This window comes from Tachysurus fulvidraco, chromosome 21 (assembly GCF_022655615.1).
Source record: "Tachysurus fulvidraco isolate hzauxx_2018 chromosome 21, HZAU_PFXX_2.0, whole genome shotgun sequence".
In the NCBI taxonomy this organism is placed as follows: domain Eukaryota; kingdom Metazoa; phylum Chordata; class Actinopteri; order Siluriformes; family Bagridae; genus Tachysurus; species Tachysurus fulvidraco.
In genome coordinates this window covers 5,575,748-5,593,247 of record NC_062538.1, presented here as the reverse complement: position 1 = coordinate 5,593,247, position 17,500 = coordinate 5,575,748, and the positions used below count along the sequence as shown (strand labels likewise).

The window sequence follows — 17,500 nt, the reverse complement described above, 5'->3', positions numbered from 1 at the left end:
TTTCTCCCTGCCCTCCCTCCACTTTTCCTGGTTCCCGAGAGTGGGGTCTGGCTGCGGTGCGTCGGGGTTGTGCTCGGCCCTCCTGTTCGGCTGTGGCCGTCGCTCGGACCTCCTGTTCGGCTGTGGACGTCGCTCGGCCCTCTCTGGCTGTGCCGCCGTGTGCCTTGCTCCCCCCACCTGCCTCGCCGTATGCCTTACTCCCCCCACCTGCCTAGCTGAGTGCCTTGCTCCCCCAACCTGCCTCGCCGTGTGCCTTGCTCCCCCCAACTGCCTCGCCGAGTGCCTTGCTCCCCCCCACGTGCCTTTCTCCCCCCACCTGCCTCGCCGTGTGTCTTGCTCCCCCCACCTGCCTCGCCGTGTGTCTTGCTCCCCCCACCTGCCTCGCCGTGTGCCTTGCTCCCCCCACCCGGACCCGTCGGGATTGCCACGACGGATTGGTGCGTCGGGAGCCGCGCCTCGAGGGGGGATACCGGATGTTGGCCATGTGCCTTTTTGTTTATGTTTGGTGTTCACGTGTCTGCCCCACCCTTGTCTTTTCCTCCCCGCCTCTGCACACCTATCCCATGTGTCTTGATTATTATTAGTATTTAATTCAGCCATGTTGCCTTGTGCAGCGCGGAATCCTATTGTCTTCATGTCTGGTTTTGTCTTTGTCCTGTTTTATGTTTTTTTTTTAGTTAATAAATCCTGTTTTTGTTTAGCTGTCCTGCTTTTGGGTCCGTTTTTATCCCACGTTACTGACACAATCATCAAGTAGAGGCACAACAATGATGTTATTAAAAACAGGACATCGCACTAAAACTGATCAGAAGACCAGAAGAAAACTGTGACCAGAAGTTTACCTTAAAAGCAACATTAAATCAATTGCAGCAATTTCTGGCAAGTACTTGTTTTTCCCAACACAACCATTTTCTGAATTCTTCATACCTCTGAGCTACTGGATAGGGTGACAAGACAAAATAACCCAGCAAAAAACCCTATAAAACCAGCTGAAGAGTGCAAAAAGTACATTCAATCTAGGTGGAATAATGTGTTATGGTCCGTTAAAACCATAGTAGTACTCTTTGGCCATAATACCAAAAGATATGACTATTTACCTATTAACCTATTCTATCTATCTATCTATCTATCTATCTATCTATCTATCTATCTATCTATCTATCTATCTATCTATCTGTCTGTCTGTCTGTCTGTCTGTCTGTCTGTCTGTCTGTCTGTCTGTCTGTCTGTCTGTCTGTCTGTCTATTTATTTATTTATTTATTTATTTATCATCTATCATTTGCTCCTAAAAGTTGAGAGTGGACGTGAAGGAGAGCAGAGTGAGAGAGAGCCGCTGGACTGAGCAGGTCATCTCCCTGTGCCTGACTGGGCATATTACTGCTCACTAAATCCTAAAACCAACCAGATCTTCGCCCTAAATTTCCCTAGCACTAACAATCTGGCTCTAATACCCCAAAATAAACATTTTTTTAAACGTATAGACATCTACTTTTAGCTTGATCAGTAGAAGCCTGATTGTGATAAAAGTTAATTGTAAAAAAAAAACTAACATCATCATTATGGTGAAGCATGAAGCATGGCTTTGGGACTCAGTTAGAGCTCCAAATACCAGTCGATTTGGGGGTAAAACCTTAAGGCTTCTTGCTGAATCTCTTAAGATGAAAAGGAATTTCACCTTTCGGCATGACGACGACCCGAAGCACACCTCCAAATGAACAAAGGAACGGCTTGACCAAAAGAAGATCAAGGAAACGCCCCAGCCAGAGGGCAGATCTAAATCCCGTGACGTGACCTGGAGAGGTTTGTGCGCAGGAGAAGCTCGAGCAATCTGACAGAGTTAGAATCTCACGCAAGCAGCTTATTGTATATTTTTTTGTTCATCTTTTCCCTCAAATGATTCTTATTTCACATTCATTTCTCCGTTTCACCAAAAATAAAGGTAGAAACTTTTCTGACATGATTTATCCTTCTTTCATCACAGAAACCTGCCCTTTTAACAGGGACATTTTAGATCCACTGCATGATACTGTACACTGTTCATTGGATATTACTGCTGTTGGGATGAATGATACAATATTATCATCATATATAGAGTTTTGGTCTGGTTTTGTATTCCAGACTACTATTTTCCTACATACAACGGCTGTATAAACAAAGCTCTTGAGTTCTGAAATTAGCATCTATATTGCATATCCCAGCTCTTTGTTGATGTTGTTTCAGGAGTGTGAACATTACTAAGTGCGTTTCTGTTTGGAATCTTATCTTAAACACGCACTACAACTATTTAAGCAATTATTTCTTTAGATTTTTCCCATAAAGAACCCGCTTGTACATTTCAGTTAGCCTTTGCTTCAGTAATATGTTTGTGTTTCTCCAAAGATTTCACAATTGTTGTTGTTGTTGTTGTTGTTGTTTTTATTTATTGTTGTCGTTGCAAAAATCCGGTTTAGTACAACGATACCGTTTACTTCTATTTCGGTGTCCAAAAGAAGCAAGCGCTCCGGTTGTCAAACCCAAGAGACGCGAGTCGCGGTGTAAAAGTAAACGCACTTTTTCGGACCGGACGCATCTTGTCAAAGTTTGGATCGTATCTGTCTGGTTATTTTGTCCAAATTGGGGACTCTTCTGTCTTATTCTTGTGCACATTTGCCAGGAGAAGCAGTGAGTAGGAGTTAGTCTTACAGCTCTTGACACCTCTGTGCCAAATTACAGCAGAACCCCTTTTATTTGGCCCATTTTCAAGCTAAACTTAACCAGAGTTGGCTCTCTGTCAAGGCTTAAAAGCAGGCAAGATGTACTTTCCCTGCACTCTTTCACTTTACACAACTTTGTGGATAAGATAAAAATGACTGGGGACTTTTTTTTTCTCTCTACATGACTTCTCAATTCCGACGTTAACCGGCATAAAACACGGAAGGGACGTACGTCTGTCATTTATTGAAGTTTTGTACTCAGTGATGCTTTGATAAGCCATTGCACATCTGGAGTTTTACATGGTCACATCTCTGTGATGAAGTTGTTTGGTTGTTTGATTTATTTCTTTGGTTTGGAGTTTTCTAATGAACCTCGTGCTCAACTAGATTAATGTGACAGATTTTAGTCCAAGATAACACCAGTTTGTAATTTTTTTTTTTCTTCTGAGTTAAACTAGAAGCTCATGTCGGTGTGCGATGATGCTGTAATTCCTCTATATACTGTTACCATGTACAGCTCAGATCAGGAGGAGTGTTCTGACATTAGACGAGTTCAGCTCCAGATTCAGCTCTCGGTGAACGTTGTTATCGGAGAGTTTGACAAATAGCTTTTTCAGACCCACCCTTCATGCATTTATCTCATGCTTTAGAGTTCCAGACACATAATCTGAGGCTGAGAGCTTAAAAATCACTGCCTCAAGTTTAAAAACAAACAAACAAAACAAACAAACACGTAAACGACTAACTAAAAGGTGCTTGTTTAATACACTGTTGTTAGCAAGTGTTCAATCTGTCTAAGCATCTATTTTACTTTCTCCTAGAGTCTATCTATCTATCTATCTATCTATCTATCTATCTATCTATCTATCTATCTATCTATCTATCTATCTATCTATCTATCTATCTATCTATCTATCTATCTATCTGTATGTCTGTCTGTCTTCATTCTTTCATCCATTCCTTTCAGAGTCAGTCAGTAGTTACAGATGTAGTGACTCTAGAGTCTAACTCAAGAACACTGGGCACAAATGTGTGAGACATCAATCCATCACAGGACACAAGCCCACAGTCTTTCAGGCATTTTACGACGTGTTCACCGTCATCACTTGAGCTTAATAGCATGTTGTTTACATCGAATATCACTGCTATATGTAGGTCAAGCAACAATGCGTATTTGTATGGCATCTGCATGACAATAAACTCTATATAATTCTACAGATGTGTTTTTTCAGCTCGTTCTATTTGATATAAAGTGAGTTATGTAATGCTTAAATCTATCATCGATACTGCTGTTAACAAGGAGCTAGTGACTCTTATGAACAATGAAATGCAACTCACATAACAGGTTATTATGATGAGATGTATGCAGAGAATCTTTGACAATGTGTTATGTGAGGGATCAGAGGCAAATCCCTAAATGTATATTAGCTGCAGCTGTGATCTGAGCATGTCATTTACCCTGAACCTCATCACTGTTTCCATCTCTCTGTCTCTGTCTCTGTCTCTCTCTCGGTGAAGGACGAGCCGAGTCGGTGGCTACGTTCAAGGGCAGCGAGTTCTTCAGCTACAACCTGTCACAGACGCCCATCCAGAGCAGCTCCGACGATATCACGCTAGCGTTCCGTACGGTCCAGCGCAACGGCCTGCTGCTACACACAGGAAAGGGGGCTGATTATGTCAACCTGTCGCTGAAGAACGGCGCCGTATGCCTCGTCATCAATTTGGGCTCGGGTGCCTTCGAGGCGCTGGTGGAGCCATCAGATAGCAAGTTTAATGACAACGTGTGGCACGCCGTGCGCATCGCCCGCAACCTGCGCCAGGTAGAATGAAGCTGGGGAACGCTGCAGCATCTCTGATGCTATATACCCCACCAACTGTCCAAACACACACACACACACTCAACACACACAAACATACATATATATATATATAAATATAAATATAAATTTATATATATACAAATATACAAATATATATATATATATATATATATATATATATATATATATATATATATATATATATATATATATATATATATATAAATATATATATATAAATCTAAAAATATTTATATTATTCACTTAATTAGACAGAACCGTCATTTGTTTATGTAATCAGTGTAGTCTATTTCCACAAGAAGAAGCCTTTTGTCCTGCTCACGCACTAACACAGGTGGTAGGTGAGCAGGACAAAAGGTTTCTTCTCGTGGAAGAAGTTTTTTAAGGCGAGCATCTGAAGCTGAGATGGCTTCAGATGCTCAAAATAGTAGCATATCAATACATACGACACATATACACATACACGCATACTGTAGGTACACACAAACACACACAAATATACACACACATACAGTACATACACATAAACACACATATACACACAACCACATACACACATAAACACACACACATACAGTACATACACATAAACACACATATACACACAACCACTTACACACATAAACACACACACATACAGTACATACACATAAACACACATATACACACAACCGCATACACACATAAACACACACACACATACAGTACATACACATAAACACACATATACACACAACCACATACACACATAAACACACACACACATACAGTACATACACATAAACACACACACATACAGTACATACACATAAACACACATATATACACAACCACTTACACACATAAACACACACACATACAGTACATACACATAAACACACACACATACAGTACATACACATAAACACACATATATACACAACCACTTACACACATAAACACACACACATACAGTACATACACATAAACACACATATACACACAACCACATACACACATAAACACACACACATACAGTACATACACATAAACACACACACATACAGTACATACACATAAACACACATACACACAACCACATACACACATAAACACACACACACATACAGTACATACACATAAACACACACACATACAGTACATACACATAAACACACATATACACACAACCACATACACACATAAACACACACACACATACAGTACATACACATAAACACACATATTGAATACTAATCTAAAAAATCTTAGCCATGGCACACAGCTTGAATTCTCTAAACTATCTAGATATTCACTTCCGTAATCATGACTGAGATGCAAATTGTAAGATTATTCATTATTAGTGGAAATTAATCAATGGCAGCTAAATATGAGGATCTCAAAATGGCATAAAGTATAATATAATGTATTATATAAAGCATAATCCACCAGTCTTCTGCATTTCACCTCCGAGCCCCGACTCACCACAGGTCATCCCTGTTTCAAATGGAGACGCAAAGTGCAAACTACTACGACGACAGCAAAGTGCAAACTACTATGACAACAGCAGCTGGGAATCAGAATAGAAGCAGAATTCAGAGCCGCGTGGAGTTTACTAGCGTAGCTGCACACACAGTCGTTTCAGACATTCATCACCATCCATGTCTAAACTTCCAGTGCAGTGCAGCTGTTGTCCACAGTAGGTTGCCTTTTGCACAGACAGTGCAAGCAAGCATGTGTGTGTGTGTGTGTGAGTGTGTGTGTGTGTGTGTGTGTGTGTGTGTGTTGATCACGTGACTCCGTCACCAGCCGGATGCTCATGGATAGAGCTGTGTGCGATAGAGACGGACTGCGTGAGGTCTTGGTTTTAATTGGGATCAGATGGCCTCGCAGGTGCTCCAGTTCAGCAAGACTACAGGCTGTTTTGGATAACATCCACCTAATAGCACGAGCCCACCGAGGTTCAGGGGTAAAGGAGGTAATAGCTAGCTCTGCTCTGAGGAACTGCCTTCGTTTATAGACCAACATGAGAAGCATATGTTCAGCTAGTGGAAATGTTTGTGCTGTCTAAGCTCTGAAGGATTCCTTCCCTCAGTCTATGTTTGAGCAGCGATGGTAAAAAGAGCCATCAGTCACATTAAAGGTGCAAAATAATAAAAAACAAGAGCAGAACTTGCCTCATTGTGACCCAATAAAGTGGTGGACAAGTTATGACTTGAAATCCTGCCTTTTTTTTTTTTAACTCTGTCCATCTCTGAGGCAAGAAACGCAGACAGACACAAACAAGGGATTTATTAGTACCAACTTGTACTAATGTGTCAGAGCCAGTACATGATCTGGCATTTCTTAATAGCCAGAAGATCCCAAAATGAGGAACATATAGTTAGTATTAAAACAATCACTTCCTTTGTTTTATTTCAGCTTCTAAGCAGCGACCATGAAAAGTGTTTACGTTCTGTTAGACTAACAGACTTGTTCTTTATAGCGCTAACTAGCTGGTTAAACTAAAGTGTATTAGCTAGCAGCATTACACCTGTTTATACGTGTATGTTTATGTGTGTGTATACGTGTTTGTGTGTGCGTGAATACGTGTATGTTTATGCGTGTGTGTGAGTGTATACGTGTTTGTGTGTGCGTGAATACGTGTATGTTTATGCGCGTGTGTGTGTGAGTGTATACGTGTTTGTGTGTGCGTGAATACGTGTATGTTTATGCGCGTGTGTGTGTGAGTGTATACGTGTATGTTTATGTGTGTGTATACGTGTTTGTGTGTGCGTGAATACGTGTATGTTTATGCGCGTGTGTGTGTGTGAGTGTATACGTGTGTGTTTGTACATGTGTGTGATTTTGTGTGTGTGTATACGTGTATGTTTATATGTGTGTATACGTGTTTGTATGTGCGTGTATACGTGTATGTTTATGTGTGTGTGTATACGTGTTTGTGTGTGCGTGTATACGTGTATGTTTATGTGTGTGTGTATACGTGTTTGTATGTGTGTGTATACGTGTATGTTTACAGTATGTGTGTGTGTATACGTGTTTGTGTGTGCGTGTATACGTGTATGTTTACAGTATGTGTGTGTATACGTGTTTGTGTGTGCGTGTATACGTGTATGTTTGTGTGTGTGTATACGTGTTTGTATGTGCGTGTATACGTGTATGTTTACAGTATGTGTGTGTATACGTGTTTGTGTGTGCGTGTATACGTGTATGTTTGTGTGTGTGTATACGTGTTTGTATGTGCGTGTATACGTGTATGTTTACAGTATGTGTGTGTGTATACGTGTTTGTGTGTGCGTGTATACGTGTATGTTTATGTGTGTGTATACGTGTTTGTATGTGCGTGTATACGTGTATGTTTATGTGTGTGTGTATACGTGTTTGTGTGTGCGTGAATACGTGTATATTTATGCGCGTGTGTGTGTGAGTGTATACGTGTGTGTTTGTACATGTGTGTGATTTTGTGTGTGTGTGTGATTTTGTGTGTGTGTGTGTGTATACGTGTATGTTTATATGTGTGTATACGTGTTTGTATGTGCGTGTATACGTGTATGTTTATGTGTGTGTGTATACGTGTTTGTGTGTGCGTGTATATGTGTATGTTTATGTGTGTGTGTGTGTGTGTGTGTATACATGTGTGTTTATATGTGTGTGTGTGTGTGTGTGTGTGTGTGTGTGTGTGTGTGTGTGTGTGTGTGTGTATACATGTGTGTTTATATGTGTGTATACGTGTTTGTATGTGCGTGTATACGTGTATGTTTATGTGTGTGTGTATACGTGTTTGTGTGTGCGTGTATATGTGTATGTTTATGTGTGTGTATACGTGTTTGTGTGTGCGTGTATATGTGTATGTTTATGTGTGTGTGTGTGTGTGTGAGTGTGTACGTGTGTTTGTACATGTGTGTGATTTTGTGTGTGTGTTTGTATACAGTATGTATGTGTGAGTGTGTGTGTGTGTGTGTGTGTGTGTGTTTAGGTGTGTGTGTGTCTGTCTGGATTTATTTAAATTCCAGCTAAAAGTGGTTGAATTTGATTGAAGTGCTTCACGCATGTTCAGTCTGTGCCTCTGTTTTGTCTCTGTGATTGCTAAAGAATAATCCTGTAAATATGCTCCAATTACGCTTGCAAATATAGTCATTTGCATTCAGTCAGCTTCTGAGGTGGAGGGTAGTAGATACTCTTGTTCATTTAGCCTAACCTAGGAAGAAAAACACTCAATATCCACCTTGATAAACATTTTTTGTTTGATGAAGGCATGCGCCGTGCTAATTTCCCAAGAACCGTTTGGCTTGATTGAGCGTTTTTAGCCTGATCATTATTCGTCATCGACTATATGATGGAGCACAGCCCCAAGTAGTCTGTCACACGCCCATGCTGATTAGCCTCCCATCTGATTGTTGTAACCTTTAGCTCGAGTCACTTACAGAGCTCGAGTATTTTGCGCGTCTGATAATCGTTAGTAACATTTTGCTGTTTTCGCTTGCGCGCTGCTACGCTACAGCGTTTTCCTGACCTGAGTGGTGTCAAGCTGACATTTCCTAGCAACCACGTATGATGATTTTTTTTTTTGTTTTTGTTTTTGTTTTGTTTTACTCATTTACCAGAAACAGCTGCAGAATGTTTTAGTGCCTGACGTTTCTCCCGGACGCCGCACGCCGTCGCTGCTCCCGCATCTCGACCCTAGTGCTCTTCCTCTCACTATTTCACAATAAGTGATGCATTTACCTTCCTTTCTGTGTTTTACCCCGTACCAGCACAGCTGCCTGTAAGAGGTGGATTTGCCATTGTTTATCTTGCACTAATGCCCTTTTAACATTAATCCCTTAGTGGAAAGTGAATCATTTTGACATTGTCCAGAAATAGAAAAAAAAAAATAGCCTATTAATAAAACTGCTATCTAATCTAGCAGAAGATGAAGAAATGATTTATTAGTGAAATGATGTGGAGGATCATGATTAAGTATTATTACACTAAGTGCCATTACAATTTTTTTTCTCATTTTAGGGAAGGTTTTTTTTTAAATGATTTATTATTGTACTGTTTTTTTTTTTTTTTTAGTCTACTTTGTTTTTTCCCTTTTGTTTTATAACCCAGTTTTTAATAAAAAATAAAAAATAAAAGAAATAAAATTCCCTGACCAGACAAGACAGGATCGGCTTCATTTTTACAGATGGTTTTTCTGACATTGTTTATATCGTTCCTGGTTGTCGTCTCTCGTTGGCAGACGTCTTTCGGCAACACAACACAGAGATGTGCTTTGTACACAACACACATACAGTGTATTTATATACAGATATGTGTATCATGTGCATGATCCAGTGCGAGTCCAGTGTGAGTCCAGTGTGAGCCCAGTGTGAGTCCAGTGTGAGCCCAGTGTGAGTCCAGTGTGAGTCTAGTGTGATTCCAGTGTGATTCCAGTGTGAGTCCAGTGTGAGTCCAGTGTGAGTCTAGTTTGAGTCCAAGTGGCCCAGTCACATGCCAGTTCAGTTGTATTGCATCCTTTGGACAACTTTTCATCATGACACACACAACCACACGCACACACACACACACACACACACACACACACACACACACACACACACACACACACACACACACACACTCCACAAATCCCCCCCTCTCTGTCTTTCTGTCTCATGCTTTAAAACATCATTTCCCCACTGCTTAAGTCCATGTTAAAGAAACTCACCGTGCGATTAAGAAGTTCATAGCTGCAGATATGAGACTCATTAAAGAGAATTCATTCATTCATTTAATTTTCTACCGCTTATCTGAACTTCTCGGGTGATGGGGAGCCTGTGCCTGTCTCAGGCGTCATCGGACATCGAGGCAGGATACACCCTGGACGGAGTGCCAACCCATGCTCAGCTTGAGCATTATACAGCATGAGCCCAACAGTGGCAGCTTGGTCGAGCTGGGGTTTGGACCCTGATCAATAACCCGGAGGCTTAACTGCACATTTAGTTAAGATGTTTTAATAAATCTAAAATGGAAACTCCACAAGATTTTTCTTCATCATATCCTGACACCACGGTATCATATCTGTGTATCATTTTGCGTCCTTACACAATCGTAATACACTTTGATGTAACATTAAACAATCCAGTTTCTCTTCCTCATACATATTGTTTTCATGCTTTCATGCATTATGTTTCTAGTACAAGAAGAGACAAAAGAACGAGAAGCTTTCATCTTGTTGATGGCTAGTGAGTCGTGAGTCGACGCAACGCTGCACTTTCTACCAGAGTTCAGATTAAAGCCAGCTTTTCTCTTGCATTTCACAATTTGAATGTCGAATGATTTCGGCTTCATGAACGTGACACGGAAACGCTCGAGAAAGCGCCGATATCACCCGAGCTTACGTTGGAACCCCTGTAGCGTTCACTACGCAGAAGACGAACCGTGCGGATTTACAGCCCTGATATTACACACCTATGCGTCTTGATGCATCAGGAAGAGGTGGATTTTCAGAGGTGACGATGGTTAATGTAGAAAACAGATCTGTTTATAGAAGGTTATGATCTACATGGAGACAATAATTCACACCATTTATTCTTTCCCTTGCCAAATTAACTCTGAATAAACTGTGTAAAGCCACACGTTATTATAAGTATAAAAGTATAAAAAATACAGAGCTCCCAAAACTGGTGGATGATAGAAAAAGGAAAAGCCTCCCTTTCCTTATTATTATTATTATTATTATTATTATTATTATTATTATTATTATTATTATTATTATTATTCATTCATTCATTCATTCATTCATTCACTCATTTTCTACCGCTTATCCGAACTTCTCGGGTCACGGCGATCTCAGGTGTCATCGGGCATCGGGGCAGGATACACCCTGGACGGAGTGCCAACCCATCACAGGGCACACACACACTCTCATTCACTCACACACTCACAGAGATGCCAATCAACCTACCATGCATGTCTTTGGACCGGGGGAGGAAACCGGAGTACCCGGAGGAAACCCCCGAGGCACGGGGAGAACATGCAAACTCTCACACACACACACACACACACACACAAGGCGGAGGCGGGAATCGAACCCTCAACCCTGGAGGTGTGAGGAAAACGTGCTAATCACTAAGCCACCGTGCCCCCCTTATTATTATTATTATTATTATTATTATTATTATTATTATTATTATTATTATTATTATTATTATTATTTCCCTTCTGTGGCTTGGCACATCTTGCAGTGGTTTACCTCACTAGCTTTGTTTATTGCTTGCTTCGTCCATTTATTGGTTTTATTATATTCATTACAGATGCATAGCCTGGCTTCTAACCGGGGCTCAGGTCATTTCAGCTACGTTTGAGTAGAGCTGGGTGATATGACAACAGGACAAATGTCACAATAAATAAGATAAAAATACGACGTGAGAGACGACTTTTCAAATCCGATTGGTCGGAATGTGTTGATTCATTTTCTATCTATCTTTCTAACTAATAACAGCAGCCCTGTCATTGGTAATGACTGTATTTCAAATCCCAGGTTTACTGCATGCTAATGCACTCCAAACACATCAGTGTGTTTTGTTTACGGAAAGTGTTTCCTGTGTCAGCACTTTGTAACGTTCTGTCGCTTTTCCGTCAGCAGAAGGAAAAAGTCTTCAGGATGAAGAATTGCTTTCACTTTGTGCTTTTTCTGTCACACGATGAACTGCGTGGTTTTTGTTTGTTTTCTTATCATTTATTTATTTATTTTGTCATATTTTGTCCCTGAGAAGCTGGTCAGGGAAAGATGTTATTGCTTCATGACTGAAATAATTTTTTACAAATCAGATGTATTACATTCGTTGGTCATTTAAAAGTTGTTCGTTTTTGTTTGTTTGTTTGTTTGTTTGTTTTTTGTTGTTGTTTTTTTTTTCAAATTGCTGGATGATCGATAAAATAAAGGGAAATAATCAACATAGTAAATAGTTTGGGGGGGGATTTGTGGGAGTGTCATCATACCACACTGACACTGTTGTTGATTATTTTTCCCAACAACACCATAATGTTTTATTCCTTAAATAAAAGATAATAATAGTGACTTTTTTCACATAATTCTCTTAACTTTTTTTTTTTTAGTCTTAGCTTCAGACTTTAGCTTCTCTCTGCCCAAAGCTCATGCAGCATGTGATATCATCTGTATACTTTTTATGTCACAAGCTTTAGGACCTAGAAGGTCGCACTGTGATTAGTTCTCGGCTGGAGTTTGCATGTTCTCCTCGTGCCTCGGGGGTTTCCTCCGGGTACTCCGGTTTCCTCCCCCGGTCCAAAGACATGCATGGTAGGTTGATTGGCATCTCTGGAAAATTGTCCGTAGTGTGTGTGTGTGAGTGTGTGAGTGAATGAGAGTGTGTGTGCCCTGTGATGGGTTGGCACTCCGTCCAGGGTGTATCCTGCCTCGATGCCCAATGACGCCTGAGATAGGCACAGGCTCCCCGTGACCCGAGGTAGTTCAGATAAAGCGGTAGAAAATGAATGAATGAAACACGCAGCACATCATATCTAAATCATATCCGGTTTCATCTGACACGGTAAACATGGTCGTTTATTTGCAGCGTCAGTCAAACAGCCGCTTCCTGTGAAAACAGACCGTTCCGTTCTGCCATGTTTAGCGACAGACTCTCAAACGAAATGCTGGTGTTGTTTGTCTTTGAGACGATCGTGTCTCAGATTCCCGCTCTTGGCTGACAGGAGTCGAACCCGGTGAGGTCCTCAGCTGTTGTAGCCCATCCCATCTACGTACTTCAGGAGTTAACGTCTTGTTCGTACTGAGATGCTTTTCTGCTCAGCACGTTTGTAAAGAGTAGCTCTTACTCTTACTCTAGCTCTGTGCTCAGCTCGAACCGGTCTGTTCGTTCTCTTCTGGTTTCTGCGGAAACTTTAGTCTTTTGATGGCAGGAGTTTTGGAAATACTCTTTGTCCAGCAGTCACTAGTTTCACAAAGATGTTTCTTTGTTCTGAACATTAATCGAAGCCCTTGACCCACAACTACATGATTTTATGCACCGCACATCGATGCGCGTCCTCGTATCGTTATTTCGTACGTCCGCTTTCTGTTCTTAACTCACTGTCTTTGCATTAAGCTCATGTTCCTCTACAGCAGCTGTTTATACCTCTGTGATTTTCCGTCTTGTCCCTGCGGCACGCCGTTTTTTTCTTCCCGACATGTGCGCATGTTATGGACTTTATTTTCTGGACTGAGTGAGTCAGTGATGAATTTGTGACATTTGTGTCGTGTCAGCATGTCGAGCCCGGTGCTGTGTCCTTTTTGGAGGTCACTCACACCATCTGGATGTGGTTCGCTCTTAGCCTGTCACAATCTAGTGCAGGTAAGCTAATTAGCACAGCGAGTTGGAAGACTGACAGCTCATATCCATATTTTATTCCAGTTTCCAATGTTATTTACAGATCCGTCCAGCAAGCATGTCGTATTCTTGAAAAGCAGTGACTTCACTCTGTCTGTTCTATGAAAATATTTTGTCCATCCACTGATAGAATGATCCAGAAACCGAGGTCCACAACATCTTACCCATCATGCACGTCTCCTATAATCAACCCCTCTGACTCTCAACATGACTCTGAACTATTTTTGTTCAAAATGTTTTCTGGTAAAATTGCTGCAACAGAAATGGCAGAAGGTCCTAACAGACCAACACTAAGGCAAATACAATCATCTCGAACACCAATTCGCTGACTCCCTTGTATCGCTTGCTGACTCACTCAACACATATTTATAGATATCTTTTCCACCTACCTCTTCTCCTAAACACTAACTAACGAGTGCAACTAACTAACTAACTAACACACACAACACACACACACACAACACACACACACACACACACACACACAGTAACCCACCTTCACGCACAATGACACAACAACATCCCACTTACAGGGAATCAGGACTTTTTCTGTGTCTCAACTTTTCTCCTTTTTTCACTCTGTTCCTCATTCTTTCTTTTTGCTTCTCTGACTCTGTCTTTGGCAATATTTCTTTATTTTATATTTCTTTTCTATTTCTCCCATCCTCCCTGTCTTCATATCTCTATATGTCCATTTGTCCTTCTCTCTCTCTCTCTCTCTCTCTCTCTCTCTCTCTCTCTCTCTCTCTCTCTCTCTCTCTCCTTCCACCTGTTTCAATGTTCTGTTGCCTCATTCATTTTCCTTTATTTCTATCTCCCATGCCACTCTGTATTACTCTTTTTATTTTTTCACTGCCTCTCTTCTTCCTGGCTGTTTGTTTCTCTCTTGTCTTTTTCATTCTATTATATTTCTTGTTCCAATTCTTGATTTATTTTTGCATCTCTTTCTGTTTTGCTATGTCTCTTTCTGTCGCCCTCATTTTGTCTCTTTCATCTATATTTTTATCTATCTATCCTCTCTCTCTCTCTCTCTCTCTCTCTCTCTCTCTGTTTTCTGTTTTCCTTTCTCTTTTTGCCATTCTGTTTTTCTTTCTCTTGTCTACATTCTCTGTAGCTTTATAAATATCCTTTTTATTCCCCTCTCTTAACTTTCTTCTTTTCTTTCTTTCATTGCTTTCCTTTTTTTCCTCTTTCTCTGTTGCTCTCTCTCTCTCTCTCTCTCTCTCTCTCTCTCTCTCTCTCTCTCTCTCTCTCTCTCTCTCTCTCTCTCTCTCTGTTTGCTCTCCACCTTTACTCCTTGTCACAGTTTCCTCTTTATAACTGTCTCTGTATTTGTCTTTTTATTTATCTCTGTCTCGGGTTCTTTTCACCCATCTCCCTAAATCATTGTCACCCTTTCCTTTTCTCCCTGTCACGGTCACTCTTCATCTTGGACTTTTTTATGCTTTTCTCTGTCTGCTTCTTTCTCCATCTATTTCTCCCTATCTCTATCTCTATCTCTTTGCCTCTATTTCTCTCTCTCTCTCTCTCTCTCTCTCTCTCTCTCTCTCTCTCTCTCTCTCTCTCTCTCTCTCTCTCTCAGTGTCTAACCGCTCTGACCTTTCCTGCACCCTCAGGTTACTATATCTGTGGATGGCTTACTGACGACCACAGGCTACACCCAGGAGGACTACACCATGCTGGGCTCAGATGACTTCTTCTATGTGGGAGGCAGTCCAAACACCGCCGACCTACCCGGCTCTCCGGTCAGCAACAACTTCATGGGCTGTTTGAAAGACGTGAGTACAGCCTCGGTGTCAGTAAGAAAGCCTACAGTCAAGTGGCTGAAGCAATAATAGTATAATCACACTGTAATAATATAATCATACAGCAATTATATAATCACATAGTAATAATATAATCATACAGCAATAATATAATTATACAGTAATAATATAATCACATAGTAATAATATAATCACATAGTAATAATATAATCACATAGTAATAATATAATCACATAGTAATAATATAATCATACAGTAATAATATAATCACATAGTAATAATATAATCATACAGTAATAATATAATCACACAGTAATAATATAATCACACAGTAATAATATAATCACATAGTAATAATATAATCACATAGTGATAATATAATCATACAATAATAATATAATCACATAGTAATAATATAATTATACAGTAATAATATAATCACATAGTAATAATATCATCATACAGTAATAATATAATCATCCAGAAATAATATAATTATACAGTAATAATATCACCATACTATAATAATATAATCATACTGTAAAAATATAATCATATAATAATATAATTATAATATATTTACATTATTATTATTAGTAGTAGTAGTATTTGTATTTTATTTGGTGGAGGATTTTTTTGTTATTTTTTAATCATAAAGCGTTTTTTTTTTTTTTTTAATTTGATTTCCTTTTTGTTTGTATAACCTTTTCCCATTTAATACCAATCTAATACCACATAAGTCAAATAGGTGGGTGAAGTGATATTTATATTTGTGTGTGTGTGTGTGTGTGTGTGTGTGTGTGTGTGTGTGTGTGTGTGTGTGTGGGTCTCTCTGTCTCTATCTCTCTCTCTCTCTCTCTCTCTCTCTCTCTCTCTGTACACACACACACACACACACACACACACACACACACACACACACACACACACACCAACACACAGAGATATTGTGGCTTTATCACTCAGGCTTTAACAGTACTAAATGTGTGGATAAATCTGGCCTCATTTAAACAGCTTGCTCCTCTTTTAACTTTGGCCCTGAAACTTAGCCAGCTGGTCCGGGCCTCATTACGGAAGAGTGAGTCAAGGAAGCATATGTGAGAAAGACAGCAATTTGGAAACTGTCTAAACTCCAGGCCATAAAGGATAATACTCAACCAGCTTACACAGATAAGCTTAGTATTTCACCTCCCATCAGTCCTCACCTCCCCTGTTCCTTTATCTGCCCTTTTCCTATTTCCCTTCTTCCCGAGCACTATTTATCCGCTCCCAAGCGTGTCCCTTATTTATGTCATGTCCATACCGTTGAAGTTTCAGCTTTACTTTCCTGACAGCCAAATTAAAAATTGATTTCCTCTGGAGATTCCAGTTTGACTGGGCTGAGCTCTTCGTCTCTGTCTCGTTGACCCCCAGGCTGTATTAATCACTCCTCCAGTCTAAGCACTCAACCATAAAGCCCATACTATAGCCCTGTTTATACCCAGCCATATACACACAGCTTCAGCACAGATGAAGACATTAACACTTTCTTATCGTGCTAGAAGGTTACAAATGTTTAATTAATAATTACTTGTTATATAATAAGGACCAATAAGTGATATTTTGAGTTTAAAGGTATGGAGCTAGCATGCAGTGACTGACAGCAGGGCATTAGGGCATTAACTAAACATGTGTATTACTCTGTAGCATGAGGTCAACACACAGGCAAGCCACATCAATAACACATGACCGATTGTGTAGTTATTTCTTATAATTACATGGTCTGTAGCATGTTATTCCACTTATAACACAGCTATTTGCTAGCAATTACAATGTTTATCATTGAATGAGTCCAATACTTTTCCTCACT

General features: G+C 40.1%; 1 protein-coding gene across 5 annotated transcripts in view; it reads left to right on the top strand.

Annotated features, from left to right (window-relative positions):
* The window catches only part of nrxn2a (neurexin 2a), a 367,204-nt gene that overhangs the window by 141,824 nt on the left and 207,880 nt on the right, over positions 1–17,500 (top strand). For 4 of the 5 annotated variants that reach the window (XM_047805716.1, XM_047805715.1, XM_047805717.1 and 1 more), the window contains 2 exons: positions 4,213–4,514; positions 15,502–15,663. In XM_047805716.1, the coding sequence (XP_047661672.1) occupies positions 4,213–4,514; positions 15,502–15,663 (464 nt within the window). Of the gene's footprint in view, positions 1–4,212; positions 4,515–6,150; positions 6,493–15,501; positions 15,664–17,500 lie in introns of those variants that run through there. The other variant, XM_047805718.1, reaches the window with a different exon arrangement.